The sequence below is a fragment of the Octodon degus genome, unplaced genomic scaffold, assembly GCF_000260255.1.
Source record: "Octodon degus isolate 3935 unplaced genomic scaffold, OctDeg1.0 scaffold00037, whole genome shotgun sequence".
In the NCBI taxonomy this organism is placed as follows: Eukaryota; Metazoa; Chordata; class Mammalia; order Rodentia; family Octodontidae; genus Octodon; species Octodon degus.
In genome coordinates, this window is record NW_004524613.1 from 8,909,076 (window position 1) to 8,921,674 (window position 12,599).

Here is a 12,599-nt window from a genome sequence, read left to right on the forward strand (position 1 = left end):
CACACACACACACACACACACACACACACACACACAATAAATAAACGTTAAAAAAAAAAGAGAGACCCTTTTACAACCATGTGAAGAGAAAAAGGAAAAAAATAGCCCAGAAGGTCTCATGTCCTCAGGCTTAGCAGGCTTCATTAGACTTTCATAAAATCAAGAGTGGGGAGAGGCAACACCAGGGGGCTAATGGGGACTCAGCAGGAGAGGAGCTGGCCATCCCTTCCTGCAGGGCCACCTTCTTATCACCATGGAAACAGAGAGCTCCCCTCCCTTCCTACCCACCCAGAGGCTGAGGCTGCAGAAGTGAGAGGGGCGGGGTGGGAGCCCAGAGAGGACCCAGACCATCTGGACTGCAAAGCTGGGGAGTGGGTGAGGTGTATCTGTCTCAGATCCTCCAACCCCCAAGGCTTTCCAGCTGGGTCCCAGATGTGTTCGTAGCTCTGCTGACCTGCTGAGTGCCGGTGGGAAGATCTCTCCCCTTTGTCCAGCTTCGGGTTCTGCACAGGTCAAAGGAAGAGGAGGAAATATAGGAAAACAGAGGCCTGGTTAAGAAAACTGTGAGATAAGGAAGCAGTAAAACATTCACCACTGGGGAGAAGGCTCACCACATGTTGTTTATTGATAAAAGAGAACTTTGCCAAACCGACCAGTGTGACCCCACTTTTGTTCATTAGAAGAGCAAATGGTACCATCTATGTATGCTTGCCAAATAAATAAATAATGAATAAATAAATGGGAAGAGCACAGAAGCAATGTTATAAAGGATGCTTCTGCTTGTTTCTTGAGGGCTTCCATGATACAGTGCATGACCCTCAAGTTATGACCGGCCTGACATATGAACAACTTGGGCTATGGCTGGAATTTTAGTTTTAACTTATGACCAAAGTCTTGAGTTATGACTGGAATGCTGGCTGCTTGTGCGTTCTGATGGCCTCAAATACAGATTGAACCCTTAAAGAGTCTGGCAGGAACATTACAACATCCTTTCCTGTATGGGGTTCACTGAGAAATCCTGGGCCAGAGTCTAAGGACACTAAGATCTCCCTGTGCACAGGAGAGAGCCTCTGAAGGCTGTGTGGAGGAGCCTGAGCCTTCAACTGACAACTTGAGTCACAATCAGGCCTTGGGCACAAATCCAGTTCCTAAGTTAAGGGTCTATCTGCACTCTACTTTATATTCTCTTGACTTTTCTTAAAATTTGGTCAAGGAACATGAGTGACTTTTGAAATCAGTAACATTAATGTTGCACATAGAGGGACATTGTGTGAATATGTCACCTGATTTAAACCTTATTCAGTCTTCATAGTAACCCAGTGAGGGCAGCCAAGGACCTAGATTCCCAAACCAGAGCATGCAATCATTACTACCACTGCTCCTTGGGACAAGAAGATGCCCAAAGTTATGTTTTCTTAAATGTTTTACTGTGAAAAGAAATCCAAAATATAAAGATTAACAAACTCTGCTGTACCCCACCACCCAACTTCAAGAAGTCATTTGTACCAGGCAAAGTGATGCATGTCTATAATCCCAGCACTCAGGAAGCTGAGGAAAGAAGATGGCCATGAGTTCGAGGCCACCCTGAGCTGCATAAGGAATTCAAGGTCAGCCTGAACTACACAGTGAGGCCCTCTCTCAAACTAATAATAATAATGGAATAAGTCAGCTGGGTGAGCCAGTTCTGCTGTAATCCTAGCACTCCGGGAGGCCTCCAAGGCAGGAGCATCACAAATTGAACCCAGGCTGAGCAACTTAGTCCCTGTCTCAAAATGCAGTTGTTTTTAGGGGATGAGGTTGTACCTCAGTGTGAAGATTTTAGGTTCAATCCTCAGTGTTGTGGGGGGAAAAGTCCTTAAGTGGAAGGATTGGGGATGGGATGCTTGGGAAGAGGAAACAGGCCCAGAGGCGCCAACCCGCACCCGTGTGCACACACATGCAAAGCACATGCGTACACATGTGCAGCGCTCCTTGGGACACTCGGGGCTGCCTCTGGAACTGTAGCACCTTCTCCCTGGGGAGCCCCAGCTGCTTCCCCACTCTGCCCCCACACCAGGTTCCTTCCTGCTTTCCACACTTTCTGACGTGCATTTCCCCAGCTGACTCTTTTATAGGTCTCTGGCTCACCTCCAAGGCCTGCAGGTTGTGACAGCGTGGACAACACCGGAGGACATGGCCAGAGACCAGGACAGCACACGGACATGGGCTGCCCTGGTGGTGCTGGCCACTGCGGGCACAGCCCTGGCAGCGGCCGCCAACCCTGGCTTTGTGATCAGGATCTCCCAAGCGGGTCTGGACTACGGTAACTGGTGCCTTTCTTGTCTCTTCTCCCATCCCTGAAGGGTGTATTGTGAGCACCTCCTGGCACAGCCCTTTACATCCAGTGCCGAGCATGCTCACAGCTCTGTGAGGTGGGCTCCCTCGCCCCTGTTTTACACACGAGGCAAGGTGAGCAGCCCAAGATCCCAGGACAGGGAAGCACTGGTCTGGAGGACCCCGAGTCCACTGCCCAGTGCTGCTAGGGTCCTCATGATCCACCCCCTCTACCTGCCCCCAATCTCAGGCTTTGAGGCCCATTTCTTCTTTTCAAAGCCTGTTCTTAGCCTTGCCATTTGCCTCTCAAGGCGGAGCAGGCATGGAAGGGCCCTCCTTAGCGCAGGGGCTGGCAGGCGCACTGTGCATAGCACCCCTTGAGTGACCCAGAGAGGACTCCTCAGGCTGCTTCTCCAGGCCCAGACAGAGGACAGAAAGGCACAGAGGGCCCTGGCTGGCCTGCTCTGTGGGGGGCAGGCTCTGTCTGGCAACTTTACCCACGCGGTCTCCTTTAGCCTCACAGCTGTGCTGGCTGGGACACATTGTTACCATCAACAGTCACAGGTGAGCAGCTCAGACTGTAGGCCCAGGCTCAGAGAGAGTGGTGAGAGAGGACAGCCCCATCTGGGACTCAGGTTTGTGCACAAGCCCCAGTGTGGCTCACTGGCACCTCTCCATGGAAGAAAGATGGACTGCAGCACCGTGGGGAAACCCAAACCCAGGAAATCAGACTAAGGCCGGGGCAGACTCCCATCCCCTGAGGCAACAGCAGGGCCTAGCAGGACAGGACTGAGTGACCCGGAGTCCAAATCCTGAACTCTCACCCAGGCAGGACAGCTCTGGATGCCATGGGTGTGGACAGAGGCCCCACCTGACCTAGGAAAAAGGGGTGTGCGTGTAGGGCCCCTGGGAGGAGATACTCAGCTGAGAGCTTTGAGCCCAAAAGTCCTGGTGCTCAGTCATAGCTGCCTCAGTTTCCCCTCCTGCTCATGCTCTGTATGGCAACCAGAGTGAATTTTTCTGAAACACAGCAATGTGTTTAGCTTTCACACCCCTCCATACTATTCAGCGGCTCCCCAGTACCTTCAGAAGCTACTGTGGGCTTCTGACCCTGCACTAAGGACCCAGGTCTTGGCCGTCCCATATTTTCTCTCTCCTCTGGATTGTGACCACGTATGCAGTGTTATTCAGGACATGGGCTCTGGAACTAGAACACCTGAGTTCCAATCATACTCCACCACTTGCCAGCTGTATGGTCTTGAACAAAGCATACTGCCTTTCTGAGCCTCAGCTTTCCCACTTGTGAGGTGGGGCAGTAACAAGACCTCCCTCCTAGGACCATTTAGACTCAGTAACTTGACAGACATGTGCAGCCTAGAACAGCACCTGGCACAGAGGGAGGACTTGATACAGTCTGGTATCACCATTATTGTGGTTGTTTTCAAACAGGCTCTTGGAAAACCAGGAGCCTGGCTAGTAAGTGCCCTGTTTTTACTACTTATCTTTCTCAGATAATGTGTTTGCCTGTTAATTGGCTCTTTGATGCTATTAGCTACATAATAACTGATGATAGAATTGTTGCCTTTGGGGCATTCATTTATTTATCCAGCAAATATTAAGTGCCAGGCACGGTGGAAAATGTAGGAGACACATTAATAAATAAAACTGACATTGCCGATAACCTCAGGGGGCTTACATCTAGCAAGGGAGAGAGACATTAATCAGAGCCGCATGAATAAATGCATAATTACAAACAATAATGGAGACTCCAAAGGAGACATCTGTCCACAGCATTGGGGAAATGATAACAAGGGGGGTTCTCGGTCTACTGGATGAGGGAAGGTCCCCAAAGCAAGTGACTAGACATTGGCCAGGTGAACATGGAGGGAAGCAGGAAGCAGCGTGTACAAAGGTCCTGTGGACAGTGAAGAAGTCAGGTAGCGGGGCATGGCATAGAGCAAAGCAAGGAGTAGGTGTGCAGCAGATACTCAGAGGATGCATGACTGGATTTTTGAGGATAGGCTATTTTAGGCCAGGGGTCAGCAAACTAGAAACCTCTCACCAAATGTGGCCTACTGCACATTTCAGTGTGGCCTGTGAGCTAGGAATCCTTCTTACGCTGTTAAATTGATGAAAAAAAAAATCGCAAGAAGGATAATACCTCCCAAGATGTGAAAATTACATGAAATGCAAATCCAGCATCTGTAAATAAAGCATTGCCACATGGTCACATTTTTCACTGGCCTCCTGTCTGTGGCTACTCGGGCTCAGTGACATCAGAGTGCTGTGGCTGTGACACAGACAACGTGAAACACACCACTGGAAATATTCACTAACTGGCTCTCTATGGAAAACTGTCACAGACCCCTATGATGTAGACCCTTCCAGTCCCACTGTCCCCACAGTGGACAGGGACCAGCAGGCTGCCCCTCTGATGTCCCCCACCCTGTTCTGCCCTCAGTCCGCCAGCAGGAGATGCCTATGCTGCAGAAGAAGCTGGAGAGCATCAAACTGCCCGACTTCTCGGGAAGCTTCAAGATGTCATTTTTGGGGAAGGGACATTACAGCTTCTACAGGTGAGCTCTGGAGGAAGCCACAGAATCTGCCTTTCCTGTACTCCATGCAACTCCCTGGGGAGCCGACATGAACTCTAAAACTGTGCATGCTCCATGTATCAGTGAGAACTTTGGGGACAGTTTCAAGGATAGAAAATCTAATCCCAAATAGCCAAAGCCAGAAATCATTGGCTCATATGACTAAAGTCCCTGGCATAGTCTGGTTTCAGTATCAGTTTCAGCCAGTCTAGAACACCATTGGCCCTGTATCTCCCTTGGCACACTCTACATTGCTTCTTTGGAGAAGCCTCATTTTCAGCGGCAAGTGGCCCTCCAGAGACAGGATACCCACCAACCCCACCAACAATTCTTGCTTCACCTCAGCACCAAGTCCTGGAAGGAGAGCGCTTTCTCCTTCCAAGTCAAGCAGAAGCCCTTAGGTTCAATCTGACTGGCCCATTGTAGGTTATGTACATGCCTCAGAACCAATCACTGAGGTCAAGGGAACACAGCACACTGGCTGGTTCAACTTGAGCCACAGGGCCGGGGATATAGATCAGTGGCACGGCACCTGCCTGGTCCTGAGTTTGATTCTGGTACAAAAAAAAAAAAGAATTACAAGTTCCATCCCTAAAGATGGCCAACTTTCTTCAGAGTAGCGTTTGACAAAACAGGAGCAACAGTTTCCCCAAAGTAGAATGGCAGGTCTGTTGTCATAAGAAGGGGCTGTAGACACTGGACAGAAAGCCCCCTTTCATTCCACAGACATTCTGAACACTTACTCTGTGTCTGACACAGTGGCCTCTGGGCTACAACAGTGAAGCAGGGCAGATGCACTCCGGCCCTTAGGAACCCTGTAGTCACTGGCTCTTCGTGGAGTGAATGTAGTAAGAGGTTGAACCAAGGCCTGGTGCAGACACCCAGGAAGCTGATCAAACTTTTCTCTTTTACAGCATGAATGTCCTCAATTTCCAGCTTCCCAGTTCCCAGATAAGACTGCAGCCCAACGTGGGTCTTCAACTCTCTATCGGCAATGCCCATGTCACTATCAATGGAAAATGGAAAGCCAGAAAGAAATTCCTGTGCGTCTGCATGCCTGGGATTTGGGGGGTGAACTCATGCTGTTTGGAAGGGGTCAGAGTCGGGGTGTGAGGAATGTTCACCTTTTGCCTTGCCCATCACCTCTTGTCACCAGAGGTTTTGTGAAGGAATTTGTCACTTAAGAGTCAGTATAAGGGCCAGCCTAATAGCTCAGCAGACTAAAGCACTTGCTTAGGCAGAGTGTAGCAGCTGGGGTTTGATCCCCAGCTTGCTGTGCTGGCCCCGGCCCTGACCCCAGGGTGCACTGAGACAGCAATTGAGACTGGGCGTAGTGGCACACACCTGTAATCCCAGCACTTGGGAGGCTGAACCAGGAGGATCACTACCAGTGTATCTATGTAGTGAGACCTGTAGACCCTGTAGACTCTGTCCTAATTACAGGAAAAAAAAAAAAAAAAGTCCGGGTAAGCCTTGGTCCACATCCCAGTATAGGACATGGCAAGGTTGAGTTGGAGCATGTGGCTTAGAAGCGAAAACTGGGCCTGAGCAGGACCTTTCACTGATTCTCTTTGTCAACTAACTGTAAGGAGACTCCCCAATCTCAGTGGTTTAAACAACAACCATATTATCATCTTCTGTTTCTTGTGTCAGCTAGGGTTCTGCTGATCTAGGGTGTGCCTAGCTGGAGAAGTTCCACTCCTCCTCCATGGACCCATAGGTTAGCCAGAGCATAGGTGACAGCAAAGGTACAAAAAAGGGCAGCAGGAACATGCAGATCCTCTTCAGGCCTTGTCTCAGAAAAGGCCCACGGTCACTTCTACTCACATAGCACCAGTCAGGTCACGTCACATGACCAACGCCAGGCAAGAGCAAAGAAATACACCCTTGCCCCATGATAGGAAGTGGCAAGTGCGTGGTGCGGGCGGCATGATGAATTGGGGCAGATTGTGCAAGCTGCCGTTCTGAATCTCAATATTGGGGCATCCCCACAAAGACCCTGCCCAGCAATAATGGTGACTCAGATTGAACCTCACTTTGAAAACATCTTCTGCTTGGGGAAGCAGGAGAGAAAATGCAAGAGAAGCCTTATTAGATGAAGAGAGGGGGCGGGTCAGCCTGCCTTACAAGAACTAGGAGTCAGTCTGCTTGCTCCCCACAGTGAGAACTGCACAACCTGGGCGCATCTGTATCTATTATTTCACTTACTGATCAAAATCTACTACTAAGACCTCATCACCCTATGAAGGAGTCAGTGAAGTACCTACGTGTCCTCAGTCTTACCAAAACTTATTCCCTCCCTGAGAAAGGAGCTATTAACCTCATTTACTAACTGATGGTTTAAAGTCATTGGCCTCAAACACTCAAATTTTTAGTGGTACACTGACACGTTCATTCTGGTGTCTGCTTGCGGGACTAGGATCTGAGGGAATGGAAGCTCAGAGAAGTTAAGAAACATGCCCGGCACCATGTGACAGACCGTGCATGAGGTGGGAGTTGAGAACAGAGTCTGCCAGGCAGGCATGGGTTTGGACTTCACACTGGCGTCCTGACTCCAGGGATCTGTGCTATGTGACCGTGGGCAAGCTGTGTCTTCTCTCTGCCTCTGCCTCCATCTGCAGTGGAGACAATGTCAAGAGGCACGCCTGCTGGTGCTGGTGTGAAGTGTGTGCGGCGTGGGGACAGGAGTGCTCTCTCTGCCTCACTTCTCTTTGTTTCCCTTCAGCAAACTCAGGGGCAGCTTTGTCCTGAGGGTAGAAGGCGTCTCCATCTCCGCGGATCTGAAGCTGGGCAGGGACCCTCCCTCTGGCCGCTTCACTGTTGCCTGCTCCAGTTGCAGCAGCTCCATCAACAGGGTCCACCTGAGCAGCAGAGGGATCGTGGGGTAGGTTCTCCTGGGCTGTGGCTGTGGGGAGGGGCCTAGAGGAGTGCTGTCCGCCAGGGCAGGCCAGGGCCGCAGGTGGAGGAGGCTGGCCCCAGGCCCCAGACCCAACGTCCGCATCAATCCTCCCCAGGCACGGTGTATTCAACCAGCCCCGCTCCTGCAAACATGTACTGTCTTCACTAAACGGCCCCACCCTCACTGCACATGTGGGGCCCACGTCTTCCACCTTCTACACATCTGCCAGGAAGCTCCTGTGCCAGGCCAGCACAGATCACTCAGGGCCAGCAGCCACCAATGCAAACTTGGTCCTAAGTGGCTTTGACTGGAGGCTCCCTGTGTGCCGGGCACATTAGCACCTTTGACCTCCAATGCAGTCCACAAGGACTCGGTGAAGTGGGTCTATCATTATATCGCTTTTAGGGAGACACTCAGGCACGGAGAGGAGAGCGGTAACTTGTTTCTGTAGCTGCGAGTGTGGGAGTCCAGGACGCTGCCCCAGACTGTCAGCCTCACCCCAGCAGGGAGGACAGATAGTCCTCCCAAGGCTGAGTTAGTGAATGGAGTATCTGTAGCTACAAAAGGAGAGAAGAACTAAGAAATAGAGCTGCAAAGGGTTGTGGACACATGGAGCAGGAAGATGAGGTCCAGTCTGAGAGCTGCCCAGTTCTTCCTCCCTGAATGACATTTGAACGGAAATGAAAGAAATCAGTAGGCGCTAATTAGGTAGCTGTTGGGGGCGGGGTGGTGTAGGCAGAGGGCACAGCCTGCGCAAAAGCACTGTGGGGGAAGGAAGCACAGGTGGCGGAGGCTAAGGCAGGCAGTGGGGCGGTGCGTGGGGACAAGTGCAGGCGCAGGCGGCAAGGGAGACTGGGCTTGGCCAGGACCTGACCATGCAGCAAGGTAACTTCACTGACAAACCAAGGGAAATAATTATGGGCTGGACACGGTTGGAGCCCGGGAGCAAGGGTGCCAAGGCCTCTTAGGAGGAGGGAGGGTGGTTTCCCAGAGGAGCTGGCCTCCTGAATCCAGCCTAGGTAACCCTGGAAGCCTCACAGATGTCCTTGCCTGTCAACCTCCAGGTGGCTGCTCCGTCTCTTCCACAAGAAAGTTGACTCTATGCTCCGAAAGCTCTTGAACAAAAATGTAAGTGGGACTGGGTCTTCCCAGGGGCTGCAGCATAAGCACTCCGGGAGCCATCTCCCTCCAGCCTTAGGGACACTGCTGTTCTTGACCCTGACCCCCTTAGCAGCCCCGCAGCCCTCTGAAACCACAAATCTGGTTCCTCAAGCTGGGCACGTGTGTTTTGCTGAGAAATCCCTGAGAGCCTGGAGGGGCCACTTCCTGATCCCAGAGGGGCTGCTTCCCTCTCAGTGCTTCCTGAGCTGCTGCTCCCTGTCCCGTCAAAGAGGACAGTGTAACCACCCCACCTGGTGCTGACACCCAGACCACAAGCCACACACAGAGCTCCAAGCATGGCTTTGCCTTGAACCAGACAAGGGACCCACTCGTGCTGGCATTCTCCAACTTCCCTACACCCGAACCACACACACCCCCCACCCCCGGTCAGCCTCTTCTGCTGAGAAAAGGCTACTCTTGGCCAGGTTTTCCATTAGCAAGAAACCTCCAGAGCCTGTCTCGCAGGACACTGAGGTTGGGTTTTCTCTAGAGGGCAGTGGGGAGCCACTAAAGATTTCAGGCACGTGAGCAGTCTGGATAGGTTTATACTGTTGAAGACTCTCTGATTGCTGGATGACAGGAGAAGCCAGGAGAGGGCAGGGGGGACCATCAAGGAGGCCGGTGCAGTGGGGGGGAGAGGGAGGGGTCCTGACCAAAGCTATTGACATGCAGGCAGGAGGACATCCACACAGTGAGATCATCCCTATGAAAACACTGTGTCGGGGGCCGGGGAGATGGCTCAGTAGAATAAGCATTTGCCTGGCAAGCGCAAGGGCCTGAGTTCAATCCCCAGTTCTGAAAAAAAAAAAAAAAAAAAAAGGAAAGAAAAGACTGTATCAAAGGTTCTAAATTAGAGAAATAATCCTTGGGCGTCAATAGATCTAAGTCTGGATTACAGAAGGGGCTCCAAGCTCAGAGTCCCTTGCACAGCCAGCTGTGCGACCCTGACCAAATGACCTGATCTTTCTGCATCTCAGTTTTGCCATCTGTAAAATAGGGACCTGAGCCCACTGTAAGGATAAAAAGGCAGGGCATACCATGTGTTTGTCCCTTGGCCTGCCTCACCACAGCTCACCCTTCTATAAAGTCAAGTAACTGCCCAAGAGGGGTGAGAAAGCCTGTTGAATACCTCACACCGTCAGGCTTTCCTTGGCACCACCAGTAGTGGCATATAATAGTGGCCAAGATTGAAAGTGCTGCTGCTGTTGCTGGAGGTGCTCGTGTCGGTGAGGATGGTGAGGTCGGTGGGGCTGTCCTTCATGTGCTGTGAGCTGCCATGCACTTGGTTCTGTGTTCAGGATTCTCTGGATTCCTGCCTTGAAGCTTTATGTTCTACATGGAATCCCCCATGAGGGAGATGTGATTGCCCCCATTTCACAGATGAGCAAACTGAGCCATGGAAAGGGGAAGTGACGGTGCTGGGCTCAGATCTAGGCCACTGGTCGCAGAGGCAAAGAGTCTTTCCTGGCACAGGACAGAGTTGTGGGGAGCCTGACTGGAGCAGAAGCATGAACAAGGTGGTAATGGCAGCAGACCTGGGAATGGGCAGGGAGAGCTGGGTGTCTATCATGAAATTCTGGGAGTGCTGGCCACTGAGGGGACAGCCTGGGCCTCTGAATGGCCCATGTGTTGGGGCAACAAGGAGCCCACTCAGCAGGCAGCAGGTGAGGGGATGCACTGTGGTTTGGAGGCGTCCTTGGGCCTGACAGATGAGCAACATCAGGTGACAGTGCCAGAAGGACAGCCCCAGTATTCACGGGCCCTGCTGTCCTTTCACCCCAGGCCTCTTGGAGAAGAGGCACAGACTCCTCAGAGAAGGACACTGGATCCTCTTGGAGCTTCCAGAGCCTCAGGTGACAGAAGAGCATTCCAGGAGCACCCAGTCTTGTCCCCAACTGCCCCTCTTCTTCTCCCTTCCTCCCTCCCATCATCCCCTCCTCCAGCTGGGCCTGGGCTATAGTCAGCACTGGGCTGCAAACCAAGGCCTTGTGTGGGCCACAGATGGGAGATGGGGGAGACAAGGATTTGGGCTCCAGCAGCCTATGGGGAGCAAAGAAGGCGCAGCGCTGAGTGGACTAATGCTAGGGCACCCTGAGGCTCAGCACTGGGGGCATCCCTGTCTGGATTTCACGAGAGGCCAGAGAGGGCAGACCATGTGGGTGAGACATCCTCAGGCTCAGCGCTGGGAGGCAGGGGAGCTCTTGCTCGAAGGACTGCAGCAACAGCATTTCTAAGGAGAGAGGGCTGTGGTGCCAGGGCTCCCAGCAGTCCCTGGTGGTCACGATGGAAGATGCTCAGCTGGACGTGCAGGGGGAGGCATAAGAGCCCTGCTTGCTGCATCGGACAGGGCTGCAGATGGGCCCTGGAGTCCAGCTGTCCAGCTGCTTCCCAGACCAGGTGTCCCATGGCCAGCACAGCTCTCAGCTCCCATGGAATCTTCAGGTCAGGAGGTGAACCTGGGGCTGCAGAGAGAGCCTGGACCCTCTCTACCCCATGGCATCTGGGTCTCAACTACAGACTCCAGCGATCAGCGTAAGGAGGCTCCCTACCTTGGATCTCTGAGGCTAAGGCTGAGGACTGAGAAGCCTTAAAGACTCAGCTCAGCTGGGACTATGGACCTAAGCAGCTGCCCAGGCCCTCCACAGGACTTGGGCTGCTCATGGAATGTGACTGGGTGCCCGGAGGGAGGGACCAGAGAAGGAGCATTTCCTGAGTGAAAGTGAAGGTGCACAACCTTTTAGGCCCTCACCTCTGTGAGGTCAAGCCTCCTTGCACTGTTTTCTATTAGTCAGAAGCAAGTAGCCATGCCCAAATCTCAGGGAGGCTCCACCTCCTGGTGAGGACATAGTGTAAAATCAGCAGTACCCTCTATGTCCACCAGGGAGCGCTCTAAGACCCCCCCCCCAAAAGGGTGCCCAACATTGAGGGTGGTACTGAACCCTCTCTATACAGAATCATGCTTTTTCCTATTCAGACATTCCTATTATAAGATTTAACTTATGAATTAGGCACAACAAGTGATTAACAATATTTTGTTCTAGTCACAAAATAGAACAGTCATAGCAATAGACTGTAATAGAATCTCCAGCATTACTGCTTTTTTGATCTGGGGTCGTTAAGTCAAATACAGGTTATCTGAGCACAAGCACTGTGATACAAGAGTGGTACATGTGAATCCAAGATGGCTCAGAGACTAACGGGCCCGTCAGGTACACAGCAGGGACCCACAGGACAAAGCACTGGCTCACATCTCAGGTGGATGACATGAGATTCTGTCGCGCTTTTCAGAACAGCCACAACTTGAAACTTATAAATTATTTCTTTCTGGAATTCTCCATTTCATATTTTTGGGCTATAGTTGGTCATAGGAACTGAAACCACAGAAAGCAAAACTTCAGGTAAAGAGGGAGGGGCTCCTTCCATTCCAGGTAAGCACACTGAGGTCTAGGGACATGGAGTGATGACCTCTTCAGTGGCAAAGTCAGATGTGACCAGGGTCTGTCCTTTGGGAGGCACAGATGGAAAGGGTGCCAGGGTATTCTGCCTGTATACAGCAGTGACACGGTAGCTGGCCACTGACTACCTCACTTTATTTACTACTTCATTCCATGAAGGATCTGAGACAACAAAAT

General features: G+C 51.8%; 1 protein-coding gene across 2 annotated transcripts in view; it reads left to right on the forward strand.

Moving 5' to 3' along the window:
- Positions 1–12,599, forward strand: part of Bpi (bactericidal/permeability-increasing protein) — a 28,781-nt gene that overhangs the window by 1,584 nt on the left and 14,598 nt on the right. The window contains exons 2-6 of one of the 2 annotated variants that reach the window (XM_023714808.1): positions 2,100–2,302; positions 4,775–4,889; positions 5,822–5,950; positions 7,633–7,791; positions 8,871–8,934. In XM_023714808.1, the coding sequence (XP_023570576.1) occupies positions 2,173–2,302; positions 4,775–4,889; positions 5,822–5,950; positions 7,633–7,791; positions 8,871–8,934 (597 nt within the window). In that variant the 5' untranslated portion in view covers positions 2,100–2,172. The remainder of the gene's footprint in view (positions 1–2,099; positions 2,303–4,774; positions 4,890–5,821; positions 5,951–7,632; positions 7,792–8,870; positions 8,935–12,599) is intronic. The other variant, XM_004631001.2, reaches the window with a different exon arrangement.